The 21,854-nt window shown below is 42.0% G+C and overlaps 1 protein-coding gene across 12 annotated transcripts in view; it reads right to left on the bottom strand.

Moving 5' to 3' along the window:
- The window catches only part of AOPEP (aminopeptidase O (putative)), a 346,149-nt gene that overhangs the window by 90,495 nt on the left and 233,800 nt on the right, over positions 1-21,854 (bottom strand). For all 12 annotated transcript variants that reach the window (XM_075067225.1, XM_075067228.1, XM_075067224.1 and 9 more), the window contains 2 exons: positions 5,964-6,026; positions 5,190-5,273 (listed from right to left, as the gene is read on the bottom strand). In XM_075067225.1, coding sequence (XP_074923326.1) covers positions 5,190-5,273; positions 5,964-6,026 — 147 coding nt within the window. The remainder of the gene's footprint in view (positions 1-5,189; positions 5,274-5,963; positions 6,027-21,854) is intronic.

A 21,854-nucleotide genomic window follows, 5' to 3' on the forward strand; every position in this document is an offset into this window, starting at 1 on the left:
ACTTTAAGGGCTTGTCTACGCTTACATTTTATAGCGCTCTAACTTGGTGGGTCAGGGGTGTGAAAAATCACCCTCCTGAGCGCAGCAAGTCTGAGGGCTTTAAAGTGCTAGTCAGGGCCGGCGCAAGGATGTTTCATGCCCTAAGTGAAACTTCCACCTTGTGCCCCTGCCCCGGCCCTGAGGCACCCACCCCGTGGCAGCACCCCTCCTCCACTCTGAGGCACGGCGCCCGCCCCAGCTCACCCATTCCACACAGGAGCACGAGGACTCCAAGCACACCGTCGCTGCTTTACTTCTCCTGCCTCCCAGGCTTGTGGCACCAATCAGGTGAGAGAAGTGAAGCGGCCATGGCGTGCTCCGGGAGGAGGTAGGGCAGGGGTGAGGTGGGGTGGGGAGCTTCCCTGCATGCCGCCCCCCCTTACTTGCTGCAGGCGGCCCTCCCTGTGCTTTCTTGCCCCGGCTCCCGCCGCTTAAATGCTGGCAGCGACTGGGGCGGCCGAAGATCCAGCCGCCGTGGTTGCTGCTGAAGAAAATGGCGCCCCCCAAAATCCTAGCGCCCTAGGCAACCGTCTAGGTCTCCTAAAGGGTTGCACCGGCCCTGGTGCTAGTATAGACAGGCTCCAAGTGCTCTGAGCCGTGCTCCCAGCGCTCGGAGCTAATCCCCTCATGAAGGTGGATTACTAGGAGCACAGGTCTCCCAGTGCCTGCGCGCAAACAGATTCGCACTTCAAAGCGCTGCTGTGGGAGCATTCCCATGGCAGCACTTTAAAGTTTCCAGTGTAGACATACCCTAAGATAGTACAAGAAGGCGGATGGGAAGGGGGAAAGAGAACTTTCAATTATTACTCGGGGAGCTGGCTCTCACCTAGGGTAACTCATTATGTTGCCTTGATCCATTGTGAGCTGCTCCACTGTGGAGAGCAGCATCACAGTTCTAGATGAGCTTCCCCACTGTTTTGCAGTCCACTTAATTGCAGTAGTTTCTACAGCCCATATCCAGCATTTGTTATTTTCAAACATTCATTTAAAAAATATTTATAGCCAGTGCCTGAAAACTCAGCTCTTTAAAATGCAGTTGGGTGCTTAATTACTGCAACTCACTGCCAGTTTTCAACAACTCCATAACTTTTCTTTTACCCTTAATCTACAAAGACTGTAAGAACAGGCATCTGCTTTGATTTTGTGGTGTCATATATGAGTTGGTAACAATAAAGCTACTCATCCAGTAGAGGAAATGTGATTATCCTATTACAATTATAAGAAATGAAAGTGATAGGACAGTCAGACATCATAGATTTAAAAGTTTAGAAGTTACATTAAACAGTTTAGTTGTATGTTCTGACAGATATGCAAGATCAATATGTACTTCATTTTCAAATGCTGGTGAAATACATTCAGTAACTGTTTTAACTACACTTGCGACACATACATAACCAGCCAGTAGTCAAAGCCCTGATTTCCCTCCTCCATTCCAGGCTCATTACACCCCCTATCTTTCTTCAAGGCTCCCACCCTCCAGGGTCAGCTCTAGGCACCAGCGCTCCAAGCACGTGCTAGGGGTGGCACTTTCCAAGGGGTGGCACTTTCCAAAGCGTGGCACTTTCCAAAGAGTGGCACTCTGCCACCCCCACTCCTTTTTTTTTTTTTTTTTTTTTTTTTTTTTGCTTGGGGCAGCAAAAAGCCAGGAGCCAGCCCTGGCCAGAGCCCTGCCTCTGGAGAGCCAGAGCATTGTCCGCTGGAGCCGAGCCCAGGCTGCAGCAGTGAGAGAGTCTCCCGGAGTGTGTGAGGAGCTGGGGAGGGAGGGAAGCGGGGCCTGGATTGCAGGGAGGGAGGGGTCCTACTGCCACCACCGCTGCTGCTCTGTGTCTCCCCAGGGCAGCACAGCGTTTCCCTGCACAAGTAGGCTGTGCAGGGCGCCACCAGACTGAGCAGGGGGTGCGGAACCAGGCTCGTGGACTGATGGAGCGAGTAGCTGGGGACCCCAAGCTGCCAGGGAGCTGCCGCCGCCCCCTCCTGGCCCCGAACCCAGCCCACCACTCACCTCCCCTGCCTCAGCCCCATGCTGCTTGCCCTGGGCCCCCACAGCGCCAAGGGCAGGGAGAGACAGAGCCTGGCTCCGAGTGGGGCAGCGGGGTATATAGCCCTGCTGGGGGACCCCCGCAGCTCAGGCACCTGGGGGTCAGTGTCCGTCCTCTCGGTTCTGCCTGCACGGGGCTGGGGAAGCAGCTGTCAGCGCCTGCCCCCTCAGCCCTTGCACCCCCCCATCCCACTCGCAGCCTCTTCACTTGTACCTCACCCGATCACTCCTTCTCTGCACTCCTTCCCCTTGCACTCTCCCTTCACCCGCACCTCTCCCCTTGTACCCTCCCCCAGCCCTCTCCTGCCCCTCCCCAGCACCTCTTCTCCCGCAACCCTCCTGATACCCCCTCTTCTCCTCCAATCTTCTCCGAGAGAACATCACACCCTGCTTCTCTGCCAGTGTAGAACTCCCAAGCACCCCCCCACACCCGCTCCTCTGCCTGAACCCTCTTTACTAGATCACCATCCCTTTCTGGGGGTTAGTCCCTATGCTTTCAATGTGCATTTGGAGCACTAAAGATAAGGTTGGGGGGATGGGCAGGTGAGATTTATACTAAAGTGAAATAAAAATAGGAGAAATGGTTTGATCCCCACTGCAAGTGTAAATGGAGACAGTTGTGGTGAACAAGGAGGTCACATTTGGCAGCAGGGGGGAGTACAAGGCTGGAGTGGCAGGGTAGTGTCGTGGGGGGGGGGAGAGCAACAGAAGCTGGGGCAGAAAGGGGACAGCCAAACATTTTTTCGCTTGGGGTAGCAAGCAGCCCTGCCACTCTCTACACTGAACTTTTTCCCATGGTAGGAAATATTACTTAAACTCCTTTGAAACTGTTTCTAATGTGGTTTGGCCTGCCAGAATGGACATGGTCAAAAATCTAGAACACGGTTTTAATATAGTTTGGCCAAATTTTGTGGGAAACTATTTTAGCTTGGACCAAGTTTAAACTCAGTTCCTTAACATAATATGGCTGGGACCAGAGTCTCAAAGAATCTCTTTTGTCCTCTTTAAGTTCAACCTTGCAGCCACTACCCTTCTGGCTGAAAAGTAGATGGGACTCCACCCTCCAGGCCTTGTGAAGGCTGTTCCTGCATCAAACAGAGGGTCACTGAAAAACGCTTCTTTTCTTCTCTTGGGGCTAAGTATGCTAACTCTACAGCAGTTTGAATTTCTGCTGGCCATGGGAGGGATGGACCACGAATCACTAATATTTATGTACACAGGAAGAGAGTAGTACATTTCCAGTTACTTTTGTTTCAAATGTCAATTCTCTTTTACTTACAATGACCATTCAAAACCAAAACAAAACTAGCAATTCTTTGGATTATTTTTACATCTACTATTTTAGAATGGTGCTTGATTTTTATTCAGCACTTCTCGCATTCCTAAGGGCTTGTTTACACATAGATGTTGTACTGCTTAACTACATAAGTATTGTTTAAGCAGGACACACTCTCTTGTGTTAATGGAACTATAGCAATATAAATGGTTTATACTGATAAAGCTTATTCAAGTACAGTTTCATTTATACAGATGTATCTGCGTCCTGCTAGGATTGGTATCAGTTTTACTATTTTGTTTTAAAAAAAAACAACACCTCACATCCCTCATCGAAATTGTTATAGCAGTGTAAAAACTGTGCATAGACCAGGCCTAATTCAACCTGGAAAACATGGTTTTGCTTAAGTTAATACTTTCACATCATGGCATATCATTTTATAACTTTTTACTCTCATAAAAAGTCACTAGCGTTGTGTAAACCTGAATCATACCTGGAACACACAAAACCACTCTAAATATGCACATTTTTTCATTATACACGCACACATACATACACACACCCCTCATGTAAATGTGCAGTATGATAGGAAATTAAATATTTGGTAGAACAACTTATTGATATTTCCTTTTAGACCAGAAGCTTGTAAATTATAGGTTCACAGACTAATCCATACAAATGCATGCATTATTGCTTTACTATATAGTGACTCCCCAGTTACAAAATACATTAAGTTATTCATTTTTCTCCAATTCATTTTGAAATGACCAAATTGCATCCTTTAGTTCACCATGAAGCTGGTATATCACCCACACACAATGTACTTTGCAGACATTTGTCAAATACTGCAATGCCCATACTAAGGCAACACATCCCAGTAGTTGGCAGTCATGCTATCAACAAGAATTTGGCTACAGAATCAGAAATGATTCATCATACATTCTAGAAGCATTGTACAAGCAGCAAAATAACATACTGCTATTTTGATCCTTTAAAGCTAACAAGGATTTTAAAATAATAATACAACCAAAAAAACAGACAATAATTCCAAAGTAAGAAAAAAAACATTTTTCTTGGTTCTGGTTACTCATTTCTAAATTAATTTTTATGCATTATTGCTTTGTGTTCTAGATAGCAATTAAAAAAACAGCAAAGAAGAGCTATTGAATAGAAAAGTCAGCTTGTTACATATCTACACTGTAAATTAAATGTTTAAAATTATAGTAACCTTACAGCAAAATTCTTTATCCAAAATCACAGTGTTAAGAATCTTTGGAATTAGTTTAGACTATACTAAGTTAAGAAACAAAACAAAAACACCCTTTTGTAAAGAATTTTTAGGAGCCAAGCCAGTGCAATCATGTTTTCAGGAATCCCTCTCCACTACAACTGGAAGACGCTTTCAAACCACACATTAAAAAAAATGTGTCAACAATAACATTTATTTCTGTACATCCTGTGTTTGTCTAAGTGCCACTGACACCCACTATCTTTTCTATTAACCTGCTCTCAAGAGAGAAAAACAATGTTTTTCAGTTAATTGTAGTTTAACACTTCTTTTCATCGGCAAACAAATGTTACAGTAACTGTCAATAACCTTTCATGTGTTCTTATCTTTTCTTCCTCAAAATGCCTTTCGCTCTCTTTTATTAAATATGAATGTAGTTTCTCTGCATAGCAAACACACAGACATTCAAACTTTATCAATTCATGGTGTTCTTGTCTGTTTAGTCAGCATAGTAGAAGAATATGGTTCTTTGAATGTTTTAAAACGTGTCCCTTGAAAATGTTTAGGATGTACCTCCTTTTATTCCATCACATAAATGCACATCATACCTTTTGGAAAGCCACTTCATCCTGCCTTTGTTTCCTTTTGCTCCTTTTTCTGGCTCTCTGGTTTACTTGAATCCATTTTGTGACCTGCAGTTCAAAACCATAGTGCTTTTTAAAGAGGAAGATGCGACCTGAGTGCAGCTACCCAGCATGAGTAAGAAACTATAAACAGATTGAAGACATATTTTTCCATTGCTTCATTGGAAAGAAATTAAAAAAACAAAACAAAAAAAAACCCCACACCACTTTTCCAGTCTAAAAGCACATGCTCTTAAGTAACCCAGTTAGACACTTGTGCATATTCAAAGTGGGTTTTTTTCCCTTCATCTTATGCAGCATATTTTCCTTTTTGCTCTCTGTTTAAACAAGCTTTGTTCAGTTTAAGTTTTTCAGCATAAAGAAAGCATGGCTGATGCCAAGTGGAAAGTTATCATCGGTGTGCAAAAATCCTAGGGAAAGTCTCTACTCTTTATTTCTTACAACCTGGCTTCAAATGACAGATTTATTTTCAGCCACCCACTCAACTGTTCTTCCTGAACAGCAATGAATGTTTTAAATGACCAGGTAGTTATTATTTAATAAATAATAATACACCTTAGATATTTATAAACACGTTTATATTCACCTTTTATAAACTTTAATTATTTTAAAAGTAACACAGGAAGCGGTGATCAGGTGGGAAACCTGGCAGGAGGCAGCTTTGCAAGGACAGAGGTAAGCAGAGAAAACAGTAAACACGAATAATTAAGAGCTGCAAAATGAAAGCATTCTCCTCACCTCATCATTCACTTGCTGGACTAATCGACACTGGTCCCAAGTCTGACACTCTTCCAGCAAAGGCTAAAAGGGAAACAAAGTGCATGTTTATCCAGGTTTTTGAGATTGCCGCTTGTAAACAGGCTTCACTTTTTCCTGCCCCCCCTCCCCCGCCTCCAAATACAGCCTCCCTGATCTGATGCAAAACTTTAATCTCTCTGATTTCCCCCTGCACAGAAAAACACAGGCTTTTTCCTCCCAGACACTTACAATTGCGGGGGGGGGCGGTAGGGCTAAGAGTGTGGGTTTACCTTGATATGAGATCCGCACTAAGATCCCACTTCTCTTCAGCAGCCCCTCCACCCGCCAGCCCTCCGCTTGCTGCTTCCCACGGCACACGCGGCCGGCATTTGTTATTTTGCTGTGGCTGCTGTCGCTTTGGCGAGTAGCACTGGCCAGTCTGTTTTGCATGTATTTTGTATTGTCCCTCTCTTCTTTGCGATGCATCCCCAGGCTGAGGGTGTAAGCCCTGCCTGCCTCTTTCAACAGATCAGCACTAGAGACCTCCTTAGGAAATGAAACACCTAAGGGGGTGCCCCTGCGCCTCCTCCCCCTGTGTTCCAGCCTCCGAGAGCTGAGACGGAGAGGAGGAGCCTGCCTTAAAGGTATAGAGACTGGAGTACACCGTTAACCCATCACATAAAGGTGTGGAGAGATGCACAGCCCTTAATTTGTCTAGCACTACGGCACCACAATTTGATTGTTCCCTATGGAAACCTTTCCCTTCATAGAATATTTAAATGGTTAAATTCACTGTAGTGTCCTAAGCATCTCCAGGACCTTTTGGATTCAAACTCCAGGATAAAGGATCATACACTGCTCTACAGCCAAAATGCTTCTGAAATAAATGTAGTCAAACTTTACTAATTCTGGGTCACTGAGAAAGAAAATGATGCTTAAAATTGTTGATTGGCTCTAGTCTAGCTGTTGGGCTCCAGACTACAGCAGTGGAATCTCCTGGCAGGTGATGTTAGGGTTTCCATGTTCCGTGACCGTCAAAAGGATCTTGTCCCATTCTTCTTCATGGAAGGTGATCTTGTAGCCTGCAACAACATCGATGGTGTGATGGCAGCCCTCAACATCGTTCACGATCCAGATGAGTGGAGACTGTTCATTGGTTCATCGAAGACGAGTCTTAAAGCTGTTTTGCTGCATAATGGCAATGTTTTGCCATCAATTCCAGTTGGTCATGCAGTCCATATGAAGGAAACCTATGACAACATGAAACAACTTTTGAGGTGCATAAACTATGACCAACATCAGTGGCAGCTTTGTGGCGATTTGAAGGTTGTTGCTCTCTTGCTTGGTCTGCAGACTGGATACACAAAGTACTGCTGTTTTCTCTGCGAATGGGATAGTCGTGCAAGAGATTCCCACTACATAAAGAGAGATTGGCCACTCCAACAGTCATTGGAGCCTGGGAGGAAAAGTGTTCAGCATCCACCACTTGTTGAATCAAGGAAGATTTTGTTACCACCCTTACACATCAAGCTGGGTCTGATGAAGAACTTTGTCAAGGCCATTGACAAAACACAAGCAGCTTTCAAGTACCTCCGTGGAAAATTTCCAAGGTTAAGTGAAGCTAAGATAAAGGAAGGTGTCTTTGTTGGTCCTCAGATTCGTGAACTTCTTCGAGATGATGCATTTGACCATGCACTGCGTGGCAAGGAAAAGACGGCATGGAAAGCCTTCCAGTTAGTGGCAATAAATTTTCTCGGAAACAACAAGGCAGACAACTACAGGTTGTTGGTGGAAAACCTCCTCAAGGCATACAAAAGCCTTGGTTGCAACATGTCACTAAAGATACATTTTTTGCACTCTCATCTAGATTTTTTTCCACCGAGCCGCGGAGCAGTGAGCGACGAGCATGGCGAGCGATTTCACCAGGACATTGCAACAATGGAGAAACGCTATCAGGGCAAATGGAGCCCATCAATGCTTGCAGACTATTGCTGGACAGTGACAAGAGATGCTCCATTTAATGAATACAAGAGACAAGCCAAGAAGCGCCGAGTAGACACTGAATAGGACTAAACTATGTACATAATAGTTTTTTGCCTTTTGTTTCATAATAAATTTTATTTATATAACCCTTTTGCTGATTTTTAAAGTGTTACATAAACAGGACAGGTGAAATATTATCATGTAAAGCAACCATAAACACATGAAAAGACCTAGGTTTACAATTTATGATTAAAACTCTACTATCTACACAATATACATAGACATAAAATGTAAAAACTTAAATATCTTAGAAACAGTAGCCAATCAGTTGTTTTAACTGTCATATTTGAATTCAGCACATCAAAATACATAATAAATACCACATTTTATCTCTGAAGCAGATGACTTCTCAAAAACTGTAGACCAGTGATATATATTAGAGATGGATCTGATTATATGCATATGGGTGCAGATTCAAACTTCCTTAAGGTTATATGGGGTGTTGATAATGGGTGATCTGGTTTAGCTCATTATAAAGACAAGCTCTGAGTCACGATTTCCGGATCCAGATCCAAACTATCGCAGCATTCTGCTGGCATTCAGAATGGGTGTTGTAGTTCAACCCATTAGAGAGACAGAACCAGTTTTCCTAAACATTTGGAGCCAGATCTGAACTACCTCAACATTTTTTGGGGTGGAAGAATCTCAGATGCAGTGCTTCAGTTTGGACTGCTTCCTATCCTATTCCAGAGAAAGGTTTTCAGGTATTTTCTCCTCTGACCACCGTATGCCACAATTTCAACATTTAGAAATATAATTTCTTTGTCAAACATTAAGGTTCCCCAAATATTGTTCTTATAAAGAAACTCTCTAATGGCCTTATCTCGAGGAACAGATTAGGACTCTATTAAATATTTAAGATAATTTTTCAATCATTTTCTTTGACCTCAAAGGAATCCAAAATTATGTCAGACTTGGAGACTGAAGTGTATTTTTAAAGCAAGATCTGAGTTCCCTTTTTGCTTACAATCCTTCCATAGTATTAGTCATATCACAGCACAGCAAACTCCTCATTTAGGTCCCAATTCAGCAAATCATCTCTACCTCAGCAAAGATCTCAAGCAGATAGTTAAATTATGCATGGAATTTAACCACATATTTAGGTGCTTTGCTAAATAGGGACGGACTTAAGCACATGCTTAAATGCTTTGCTGAACTGGTATCTTTAAGTCCAATGTGAATTCTGAGGAAAGGCAAAATCAAGCAACTTGGGCCAGAGAAAATACTGAAAATTCACCAGTTGGGATTTTGTTTATGCTGTCATAATTTTCAGTGTTAAATACAACATGCACAAAAGGGCAAATTGGTAAATTAATCATATCTGGTTCAATCAAAAAGATCTTGGAAAGGTATTTTCAATCTTTTAAAAATATTTTTTACTTAGTGATATGTATAACAATTCCTTGAAAGCTTGAAATAGAAATCTGTGCTTTCTGAAAAGAAAAAGGAGCATCAAAGCATTTGTTTTAGCAAACCCTCCCACATATAGAATTAGATGGACTCTGCAAACACATGTAAGGACAGTAAGGCTGGTCAAATTAGTGCCTACTAAATCTTGACAGTATCCCTTTAACTTTATCACTTTCCTTTAAAAAAAAAAAAAAAGTCTGTCCTACCCTTTTTGCTTTATTGCCACAACATCCTTCTTTCAAGATCAAAAGCTTCAGATCAAAGCCAAGATCAAACTCCACACTTTAAATAGAAGCAACTTTGCCATGAAGTATTACACAAAGAAGAACTTAGAAGAGATATCAGAGTGGAAAATCTTATTTCAGCCCTTTTTTTCACACTCACAACAGGGCTCCTTAAAAAGTGAATTGACGTAGCATTTCTGTTCTGTAAAAATACAACAGATCTGCCACTCTGAAAGCTGCCAAAAAGTAACTCTTTAGCTTCCTGTGCATTCAAATGGAGAAAGAATATTACATTGTGATTCAAAAAGAGAATGATCAAAAACATAAATGTAAACAAAGGAAAATATGTTCCTGGCATAAGTGCAACCACTTAAAAATATTCAACAACCTTAGATCAGTTTCTGAGTTAGATCATCCCCTCCCACAGAGAAAGTTCTGGGAAGACAAGTGTCACAGGCATCAAGAAACTGAAGTTGTTCAATCAATCACACCGCCTTCCCCACCATATGAGAGAGATTCTGAAGAAGTGGATTTGCAGAGGAGACAAATCTCCCAAACGTGTAGATCCTGGAGATCCACCAGGAGGAATAACACTAGACATGCAAAGTCACGCAGGATGGCTCCCCTCTGCACCCTAATGGCTGCACAGCCATTTAGGGGAATTCAACAGGAATTGTTGTTATTATTTGTATTGCACTAGCACCTGGAGGGCCGAATAAGAAGCTGGGGTCCCATTGTGCTAGGTGCTGTACATAGCATAACTTAAGTAGCCCCTACCCCAACAACCTTGCAATCTAAGCATAAGATAAGAGACAACATGTCAATATAACAAACAGAAAGACAAGCACAAGGTAACTGTAAGAAGATTATGATGAGAGTAATAAGCAATGGTCACAGCACACCAGCTTTCTAGTCAACCATTAACTAGACTTAATGGTGCTTCAGACAGATTTAACTCCTTATAAGACTTGGAAATCCATAGATATAGTGAAAGATAGTGCGGTGGAGAGCAGCTTGCCACTTGCTCTACTCCTTCATACCCCCACAATCCCATGTAGCTCCAGTGGAGGAGCTTCCACAAGATCCCGAAGAAAGAGAATTATTATTATTATTGTGGTAGCACATAGGAGCCCCAGTCATGGACCTGGATCCAACTAGGTTCTGTTACATACAGAATACAAAAAGGAAGAGGTACCAGGGCTCCAGCAATTAGGTGCCGGGGCTCAAGCAATTTTTTTACTTTCAAAACTGATGCTGCAAGCCCCAAGGTGCCACGGCCATGAACTGCCAAGTTTAGAGGTGCCCCGGCTCAGTCCTGGCAAACCCTGACACAAATTAAACACTGTCCTTGCTCCAAAGACAGACTGATTCTGCAGACTTCCACCTACCCCTTTGCTGTGCCTCACAAAACTGACCTGCAAGTTCTGAACTCCCTCTACCATCAGAAATGAAGGGGACAATCCAGTCCTATGTTTCATTTTTCAATTAGAAGGAAATACTCTCAGATCCCAAGCAGAGCTGTCCTACATAATGACAAGATTTGACACAATTACCCACCCATTTAAAAGCATGCTAGAATCCTTTGCACTTTCAGCAGTATGATGAAAGCACAACTGGATTTTGATATACATGAGTAGAGATGCAGCATTAAACCAACTGGGTGCAAAATGTCCCTAATATTCTGAAGCCTCCTGACAGCTGGTGGCTTAGCTTAAAAACCAGTGCTTAAAACCAGGCCTGAACCTACACATAAAATGTACATTCAGGATGGTTTAGAACACTATAGGATACATCTGTATTGCAGAGGTTTACTTAACTTTAAATGAAGATGGAGGAAGTTGCTTTGAACTGTTCAAGCTGTGATTGCTACTAATGACATTTTCTGGATCAACAGAAGACTTTCATTGGCATGTACTTCCCTCTACATATTGTAACCACACTGTCTCCAGCTTCCACTTGTCTAGGATCTGTGATGCAGAAACATTCAATATTGATAAACTACGAAGGTCATCCTATCTAAGGTGAACTCCATTTAAATCCTCTCTGACTTCTCAATACTCTTCAGAAACTAGAAGACGTGGGTTGGAAAAGAACTGAAGAGGGAAGTGTAAAACTGTTTCTTGTAAATGAATTTCAGAAGATCTTCTGCAAAGTGGAAGAAAGTGACAGGTGGACTATTGAGTCCGACCTTCCAGCCTTATCTCTGGAGATCTGAGGTCTGATTTTCCTCTCAATTACCCCAATTCTTCATCAGCATTACAAATGCTCACAAGTACATTATACATACAGTTATAAGCAGGTAAATAGATTAAGCTATAGCACGTATACAGAAGAGACAGAAAGAGCTGTAAAGGTTTTAGTGTCATAATTCTGCAATGGCATCTATATTTTCAAGAGGATCTTGGTGAGATGCCCTGTAAGCTTGGAAGATATTTGGCTTCATCCTCCTAAAACACAAGATTTTGCATCCCTCGGTAGGATTCACACTATAATACCAAGACATCATTGAACTTCCAGTTTAGTTCAAGTTCTGTGGAAGTAGAACTTTACTGTCCTGACTGCATTTAAAGGGTGAAATCCTAGTTTCAATGAAGTCATAGATGTTTTTTCATCGATGTCAGTGGAGTCAGGATTTCACCCCAAGTCTGTAATTGTTTTTCCAAGGCATGAATGGATTTGAGACCAAAAAAAAGACAAAGACATTTTGACTAATTTAAAGTGGAAGATTAATTTCTCTTAAGAACAAAGGCAAGCTGTGGCCTCAGCACCAGCTGGTGTGGACTTCAGGCTCCTTGATGGAAAAAAGGCCTAACATTCACTAACTCTCTACTCTAACTCTCATGATAGCCAAAACAAAGCAAACTTTAGATTCAGAAAATACAAGGGATCCTTTACCCAATGGCTCACAAGGTGATTTAATAATAGCTTCAAATACCACATTGAGGCTCCAGTGTTCCATTGGGCATTGGATTTAGGGGCTTTGAAACCATGTTGCTTTCAGAATTTGGGAGATGTGACTGAAGCAGCAGGCTAGAACTGGAAAGGACGGGATGAATGATACTCTTGGGCTGAGACTTCCAATGAACTACAGCTCAGACCATTATAAAAATCAAAATGAAGGAAGTCCAGAATATTTTATGTGGACTGTCTCGGGAAGTTCAACTTTGACCTCATGCACCAAACATACCATGTCCTCCAACTATCCCTGTAAGCTTTGGTGGTGGAAGGTTTTCAGTATTTGAGATCAAGCAGCTCTTGAGCGTATCCATATTCTGGGCGATATGTTGTCCAGATTCCATGCAGGGAGCTCAGATATTCTAAGTCCCTATGAACACCTGTGCCCTTCAAGAGACTCTTTGTCGTTGCTCTCTCCCACTGCTAGCATGATGTGACCAGTATCCTCCCTTGTGCACATTCCTATGTACATGTACCACTTTCAGGCCAGACTTGCTTTTCCTGAAAATCCTCCTTCCTGTGCAGTCATCTGAAAGAAAGACGGAAGCCTGACAAAGCAGACAATGTTGTGGATGTATTTTCAAAACCCCTTCTAGAACACTCAGATCACCACCTTTGAAAATTCCCCTCCATATCTGTGTTACAAGCCACTTTATTAGTAGCCAGGCCGTCTGAGAGAGGGTTCCCAGGTAGGGATGAATCGTAGAATATCAGCGTTGGAAGGGACCTCAGGAGGTCATCTAATCCAACCTCCTGCTCAAAGCAGGACCAATCCCCAGATAGATTTTTGCCCCAAATCCCTAAATGGCCCCCTCAAGGATTAAACTCACAACCCTGCTCAAACCACTGAGCTATCCCTCCCCCATGGATTGACATGTCTGCCTATTGAGCAATTAATCCAAGACCAGATTCATAGCCTGATGGGGAAAAAAAATCTTGGCCATCTATGAGATAGGTGAGAACTGTACTTGATGTGGCCTGTAATAGTAGTTTATAAAATGCTTGCATACCCTTCTCTCCTGAGCTTCATCAAGTTCCCTTACTATCAGAAGGGTAGGTATATAGACGTATTGGAGTTTCTCTGGAGTGGATGGGAAAGGCATTCCTTGTTAATATATCATGAGTGGCAGAGTATCAGCTTCCTAATCAGGTGCAAGGAAAAGATACCTAACTCTAATTTACCCTCTCAGAAGAAAATATGATCAATTGCTCACTAGTGAAAAGATTCTTCATAAAGGTCTGACACAGGTTGTTTTGGTTTGTCTGGGATCGCGCTTCCTCCCAATAGGCAAGTAGAAGCAGGAATATCAAGGCCTGGTTGACTACATGAATCAGTATCTCCCTTTAGGATACCAGGACTCTGAGAATCCTTAGTATAGTCAGGACTGTTCAAGGCGCCACTACACATGATCTGTAACTGGAGAGAATGAGTTATCTGAGTATGAAGTTGTGCTGCAGTGACTTTGGTAAGAGGCACGGACTCAGTTGCTGGAATCCCTTGCTAACTAGGTGTTAATCTTGGACTGAATCCAGGCCAGATGAGTCTAGGTGCTGTCTATCCACTGGATGTGGTGTGACAGACCTGTACCCTTGCTTTCATTGGGCTTTCAAGAAGCCTTTTGTGAAAGCATACCATCAAAGCTACAATTACAATTGCAGGTATGAGAACCAACATTAAAAGCATAGTCCAACTGAACACCTGCTGGCTCTCTCATATCATTTGCGCCAGCCTCCAAATCCAGAGGGATAGGACTTGCTGAGGGCTTCTGTGTAACGTAGTTCTCTAGAGGGGACAAAGTGGGATTGGAATACTTCATCATGTACCTTAGGGACTGCCAATTCTCTGGTGTCAATGCAGATTGTTCTCTGGATATCCAGAGTGATGTCACAGATATATCAAATGGCCAATTTAGGGAACAAATTCCGTTTTTGCTTGTGGTGGTAAACTAGGACAAATAGCTAAGTTTTTCAAAAAACGCGCAGTAATGAGATCAAAACAGCAAGAAACAAAACTGGAAATATGGTTCTTCTGCCATGATTTGGGGTTCTAGTGTTTGGGAAGTCTTCTGATGTGCCAGTAGCCTTCAGCACAGCCCAGAGAGTAGAGCACTGAGTAGAGCTCATTGCATTCCTCTAGAAGAGAAAGATGATTCCCAGGCTGACCATTCTGATTTTTAATGTGACCACCTGTGGAAATTAGGTCCACAATTTCAGGATGGTCATGCAGTCTTCTGAAATCCTACTATCCAGAAGTAACTTGAATCCTGATATTGAGCAGCCCAGAGAACAAAGACTAGGGCTCATGTGTCTGAAGTGACTTGGGTCCTAATTAAAAATCTCTGTGGTTCCATCCAACAGTGAGATCCTGGTAGGCAACAGACAGTGGCTGCTTGGCCAACATTTTCGAAGACTTTCAAATCTGTCTGTTTCTTGGAACCTGCTGCAAAAGCTAAGGACCACTCAACTTACACTGAGTAGCACTGAGCACCTGAGCAGCAGATACTGGACAGCCCCGAAGCCATCAATGCTTTGAAAGCTGGTCTAGAAAAAACAACATCTTTCCTCTTCTTCTACAGTGAAGGGATGGGACACAAACTGGAAAAATATGAAGCGGTCTCCATCTCTTTCACTATCTGCAAAGACGCCTACACATGCTACACTAAAGAGATTCTTTTAGGTGTAGGATGAGACTTGAAGCCTTAATGCTCTCTTGAAGGAGTTCAGAAACCTGGCAATGGTCGCCATAAAGAAACTTGGTCCAGACAGAAGCCTCCTTCCACAACTCATCTAGCCCTGTGGCCACAAAGACCTGTTAGCCCAGATGTTACCATGAGCTGGTAAAGCCATGCATTCAAAATGAAATCTAGCAAACCAAGTTCGGGGTAATATAACACAACACTCTGCAAAACATCTGTTTTCTCTCTAGGCACCACAAAATAAGGGAGATGGGAGAGAACTGCTAGCAGCCTCTTGGGGAGACTGTCCCTTCATACAGGGAGTCACAGTCTCCTATGGAGATGTATTTATCATTAAAATAATCCCATGTTTTCTCTATGAATAGAAGCTGTCATCCCCTGAATCACTAGCCTGACTGTAGAGCACTATACAAAGTAGTGCCTAAGGAGAAGCCTGGAAAGATCTTAACACTGACTGCATCAAAACTGTTGCAATCAGGGACACTGAGAAGACTAGTATCAAGGCCAGTGCATTATACACAGAGGGAGTTCACTCTCAAGAAGCAGACACCACCCTCAGCACAACAGCATTCCAACTTCATCATGATTCTGAGGTATCTTGGCACAGAGTGTGAACCGAGCATCAAAACCGACACTGAGAACTTCAAGGCAGCTCCTCCAGTGGCCAGAGCATTAAAAGTGACTCTCTCTGTTAAAAAAGCTAATGTGGTCGTGGGATGCATCAGGCAACGTATTTCCAATAAAGATAAGGAAGTGTTAGTACCATTATACAAGGCACTGGTGAGACCTCATCTGGAATATTGTGTGCAGTTCTGATCTCCCATGTTTAAGAAGGATGAATTCGAACTGGAACAGGTACAGAGAAGGGCTACTAGGATGATACGAGGAATGGAAAACTTGTCTTATGAAAAGAGACTCAAAGAGCTTGGCTTGTTTAGCCTAACCAAAAGAAGGCTGAGGGGAGACATGATTGCTCTTTATAAATATATCAGAGGGATAAATATCAGGGAGGGAGAGGAATTTTTTAAGCTTCAGTACCAATGTGGACACAAGACAAATGGATATATAAACTGGACATCTAGGAAGTTTAGACTTGAAATTAGACCAAAGGTTTCTTTAACCATTAGAGGAGTGAAGTTCTGGAACAGCCTTCCAAGGGGCAGTATGTGGAGGGCAAAAGACATATCTGGCTTCAAGACTACAGCTTGATAAGTTTATGGAGGATGGTATGGTATGATGGGATAGCCTAATTTTGGCAATTAATTGATCTTTGATTATTAGCAGGTAATATGCCCAATGGTCTGTTGATGTGGATGTTAGATGGGGTGGGATCTGAGTTACTACAGAGAATTCTTTCCTGGTGTGCTGGCTGGTGAGTCTTGCCCACATGCTCAGGGTTTAAGCTGATCGCCATATTTGGGTCGGAAGAATTTTCTCCAGGGCAGATTGGCAGAGCCCCTGGAGGGTTTTTGCCTTCCTCTGCAGCATGGGGGCATAGGTCACTTGCTGAGGATTCTCTGCACCTTGAAGTCTTTAAACCATGATTTGAGGACTTCAGTAACTCAGACATAGGTTAGGGGGTTGTTACATCGGAGTGGGTGGGTGAGATTCTTGTGGCCTGCATTGGTGCAGGAAGGTCAGACTAGATGATCATAATGGTCCTTCTGACCTTAAAATCTATGAAGTGTTTGCAGATTGTGTAAGGATAATTTATAAGTTTCGGGTGTTTTGCCTACATTTGTTTATGCTATACAACACACTCACATATAGTTAGCTGTTTCAGCCGTTATGTTTTCAGGCTTGTTCAGACAGTTGGTTCAGGCCATTGTCCTGTCCTTTAGTTGGGGGCTGCTCAATGTCAGCGTTAAGACCACACTTACAATTCAGATTTTGTTTTTGACGGGTGAGTTTTTGTGTAAGTCGTGCTTTTTGAAAGTCCATTGTCCTTTAATCGAGGCTGCTATACACTCCTTCCTTTCCCACAGAAATCATGACAATACCATCTTTTCATGGTCACTATTCACTCAAATTCAATTTTCACCTTCAGATTCAACAACCAATGTCTCCCTTTTTCTCAGAATCAAGTCTAAAATGGCTATCTGCCCTGACCTTAACTTCTTTTCCTGCCATTTTCTTAGATCAAAAGTTGTCCCCAACTCATTCTAAGGAACTTCAGTGAAATATTTTGGTGTTGTTTCACCGATTATTTTATTTCCAACACTGGGAGAGGCAACGGTGGGGGAAAGGGTTTACTTTCCTTGTGGTAAGATCCAGAGGGTCTGGGTCTTGGGGTTCCCCCGGGCAAGGTCTTGAGGGGACCAGAGTGTACCAGGCACTGGAATTCCTGGTTGGTGGCAGCGCTACAGGTTCTAAGCTCGTAATCAAGCTTAGAGGAGTTCATGCTGGTACCTCATCTTTTGGACGCTGAAGTTCAGAGTGGGGAATTATACCATGACAACTTCTACACCTCTACACTAAAAATAGCTGGCACATTATTTTTTAAAGCAGCTCTTGATTTTTATTATTCACATGCTGAAACAAATGTCAAAAAAGATGGAAACACTTGAGTTATTCTAAACTTGAAAGATTTGGGCTATGTTTGGAGGGCTACTGCTATAATTATCCTAAAAGAAGGCTGTTTGTTTTCAAGGTAACTCACACACTATTTAAGTCCTCTGTGAATTGTTTCAGTTGGCCAAGGAAAACAATGGGCAAAGTAAGCATTAATTGGCTGCTAATCTCTGTTTTTCTTAGGATGCTTTTGCAAGTAATGGATTAAAATCAATGTTTAATGTTACACAGTCCCAGCTGCATCCATATTAGGAGAGCCTCAGCTCAAAATCTCTGCAAAAAAGGACCTGTCTTCCCTCTCTTTGCTATGTTTCCACCCCCTGCATATGTAGGTGGGAGAGTGGGAGCTTGGGAATGCGAATTTGATCTGGTACTGATCAGCCAGGCAGCAAACTCTTATTGTTCTTTAGATACCAAACATAACTAGGGATAAGTCCAGTCATTCTGCACATAACACAGCTTTTGTGCTCAGCGGTGCAATTAATAGAAAAAGGAACCACAAAATGCTTTTAGAGCTTTATTAAACTTGTCATAAATAACGTATTCTAATGCACGAACCTTAGGAATTCAGTTCACATTTATATTAGAAATGAGAAAAATATTTAAAATAAACTTCCTCTTCAGGCTTTTTGCAATTGCTGATTCAGGTTTGTGTACCTTTTTGTTCTCTGTTCTCATAGATTCATAGACTTTAAGGTCAGAAGGGCCCCTTATGATCATCTAGTCTGACCTCCTGCACAATGCAGGCCACAGAATCTAAACCACCCACTCCTGTAACAAACCCCTAACCTATGTCTGAGTTACTGAAGTCCTCAAATTGTGATTTAAAGACCTCAAGCTGCAGAGAATCCTCCAGCAAGTGACCCATGCCCCACGCTGCAGAGGAAGGCAAAAAACCTCCAGGGCCTCTGCCAATCTGCCCTGGAGGAAAATTCCTTCCTGACCCCAAATATGGCGATCAGTTAAACCCTGAGCATGTGGGCAAGACTCACCAGCCAGACACCCAGGAAAGAATTCTCTGCAGTAACTCAGATCCCAACCCATCTAACATCCCATCACAGACCACTGGGCATACTTACCTGCTGATAATCAAAGATATATACACCTCTACCCCAATATAACGTGACCTAAATGAGAATATAACAAGAATTCAGATATAACGTGGTAAAGCAGCGCTCCAGGGGGGCGAGGCTGCACGTTCTGGTGGATTAAAGCAAGTTTGATATAACACAGTTTCACTTATAACGCAGTAAGATTTTTTGGCTCCGGAGGACAGTGTTATATCAGGGTGGAGGTGTATTATACTGTAAGAAAACCTAAAGGGAGAGACAAGAATCTTGATGCTTCTGATTTATCTTAGAGGGATTAAATTATACTTAAAGTTTTTAGCTGGTCACTAAACTGAAGCCAGTGATTTATACTAAGGAGTCTCATTTAGTATTCATGGATGTAATTTTTTTGGCATAATAACTAATACTACTTCTTACTTCTCTAGCACTTTATAATCAAGGATATGGAAACTGAGGAACAAAGAGGTTAAGGCCAACATTTTCAAACATGGCACCTAAGGTTGAACACCTAAATCTATATTAGGCATTTGATTTTTAGAGGTTAGGTGAACTTATTTATTAATCTAAATGAGTTTACATGCCTAACCTCAGCCACAATATTTGAACATTTTAGCCTAAGTGATTGCTCAGGTCACACAGGGAGCCTGTGTTATAACCTTAATTAGATTCTGTGCATTAACCAAAAGATCCTCTTTGATGTTATGCCCCATATTATTTATAGAAATATGCTTATGATATGAATATGGCATAACTATTTGATGCAAGATGGGCCTTGTGAGATATCATTGGAAAGGATATGATTTACTGAATGTGTTATCCAATTTGTATGCATGTATCATTTCTGTATCTGGAGTTAGGGATATTGACTACGTAACAATTACAAGTGTGATTATACCTGGGGAACACCCACCAGACAGTAAACTATCAGCCTGGATGGGCCATTGGGAAAGACAATGAGTCTTTGAAGATGCTGATTGCCCATCTTCCTTTAGTTCCTTCCTGTGGACATTACAAATAAGTCTTGTCTCATGGTTGCTTTAACACTGCAAGGTCATGTGATGATGTCACTTGGTACAAAACACCACCTTGGACACTGCTGGTACTTTTCCAGCGAAGAAGGAGAGTGGGGATCCAACAGGGAAACAAAAGATTCCTGTCTCATGTAAATTCTATTTAAAGCTGGAGAGTAAGTTAATCAAGGTCACTGGTGCTTCACTGAATCCCCACCCAGGATGACTTCTTCCCAGATCAGTCTTGGGTGTTTACAGCAAGGACTGGGACCTAGGGGTCTAGCTTGTGAAGAGAAATTTCTGGAACTCTAAGCTGCAGAAACTTTGCAACCTGCCTAAAACAACATTTAGGGTGAGAAATTGCTATTTGTAACCAGTTTCTTTAATGAATTAAGCTTAGGGTCCATGTTTGTATATTTTGCTCAGTAATCTGTTTTGTTCTGTTTGCTATCCCTTATAATCACTTAAAATTCACCTGTTGTAGTTAATAAACTTGTTTCTTGTTTCTTCCAAAACCTAGTTTGTGCAATTCATAACAGGGGGTGGGGGCAAAAGGCTGTGCATATCTTCCTCCACATTGAGAGACGGGGCAAATTTCATGAATTTATGCTATATAGATCTCTATACAGTGCAAGACAATATAATTTTTCGTTTATACTCCAGAGGGGGTATGCACCAAAGCGCTGGGCAATTCCTCGAGCTGAGCCCTCCCACACAGAGCTGATTGCAGACTCTGTGTGATTATATAGCTTGGCGTGTCCCTGCCTGTGTGTGTGCTGGAAAGGGGGGCTTGCGAGCCTGACCCAGCAGCACAGAGTGTGTGTGGTGGGGGGGGGGGAACGGACACCCAGGCTGGTGGGACAGGTGGACTCAGTGGGACCCCAGCAAATCAGGTGGCACTCCCGAAAGGTGGTCCAACCCATCACACCCTCCTCCATACATAATTTTCTATTATAAAATCATATGCAATAATGATCAGAAACAGCAGAGAATCAAAATGGCATACTATTTTAAATTTCTCCAAAACTACACCAGAGTTTTTTAAACTGTGTGTGATATAACATACATCTTAACACTCTAAAATTCAAGTCTGGGGCATTTTTTATATTTAATAATTTGTAATTATGTCTAAACCACTCAATAAACAAATTGTGTCAATTTCTGGACCCTAGCTTATTAGTACCTTAAGTATAATCAGTAGAAACATGTAAGTGAAATTCATAACATTGATGTGTGAAGAACCATCTTTAATTCAGATCAATGTAAGGCTTTCCTACAAGATTAACATTGACCTACAGTACACTTTATAGAATGATAACTTGCCAAATATAAAATAATATTGCCTGCATCAAATTCTTCATACAGTTAATTGATTTGGTTATTGTCTTCATACCCCTTTAAAGGGCATAATCAAAAGTAATAGTGCATAGAAACATTCTGTTTACACAATCTGTCTTGGTCTGTTTCTGTTCATGATTCATCTGGATCTATGCACCTTACAATATGCTACAATTTGTTTCAGAGCACTTCTATACTTCTCAAAATCTCATCCTCCTGAGTATTATTTAGACTGCTGAAAATGAGATGGAATGTTGACAGAATTACTAATTCTTGAAATGACAGACCACCAATGAATTTTATTTCTAAAAGTTTGTCTCATCTTTGTTATTATTAGAGATTCAACTAGCTCAATTATTGTATTGATCTATGCTAATTTAAATACATTAAGAGCATTTTAAGGATCATTTTTAATTTTTCCACTTTGCAGACAGGTTAATAACCCAAGGTGACCATTATTCTTGAGGGCAACTATCTACTTTTCAAACGATATCTATCACCAAGCATAAGTATTTTTCACATATAAATTAGCAATTAAGCTTACTTCAGATTATGTCTCAAATATCAATTATAT

The sequence above is a fragment of the Chelonoidis abingdonii genome, chromosome 6 (assembly GCF_003597395.2).
Source record: "Chelonoidis abingdonii isolate Lonesome George chromosome 6, CheloAbing_2.0, whole genome shotgun sequence".
NCBI lineage: Eukaryota > Metazoa > Chordata > Testudines > Testudinidae > Chelonoidis > Chelonoidis abingdonii.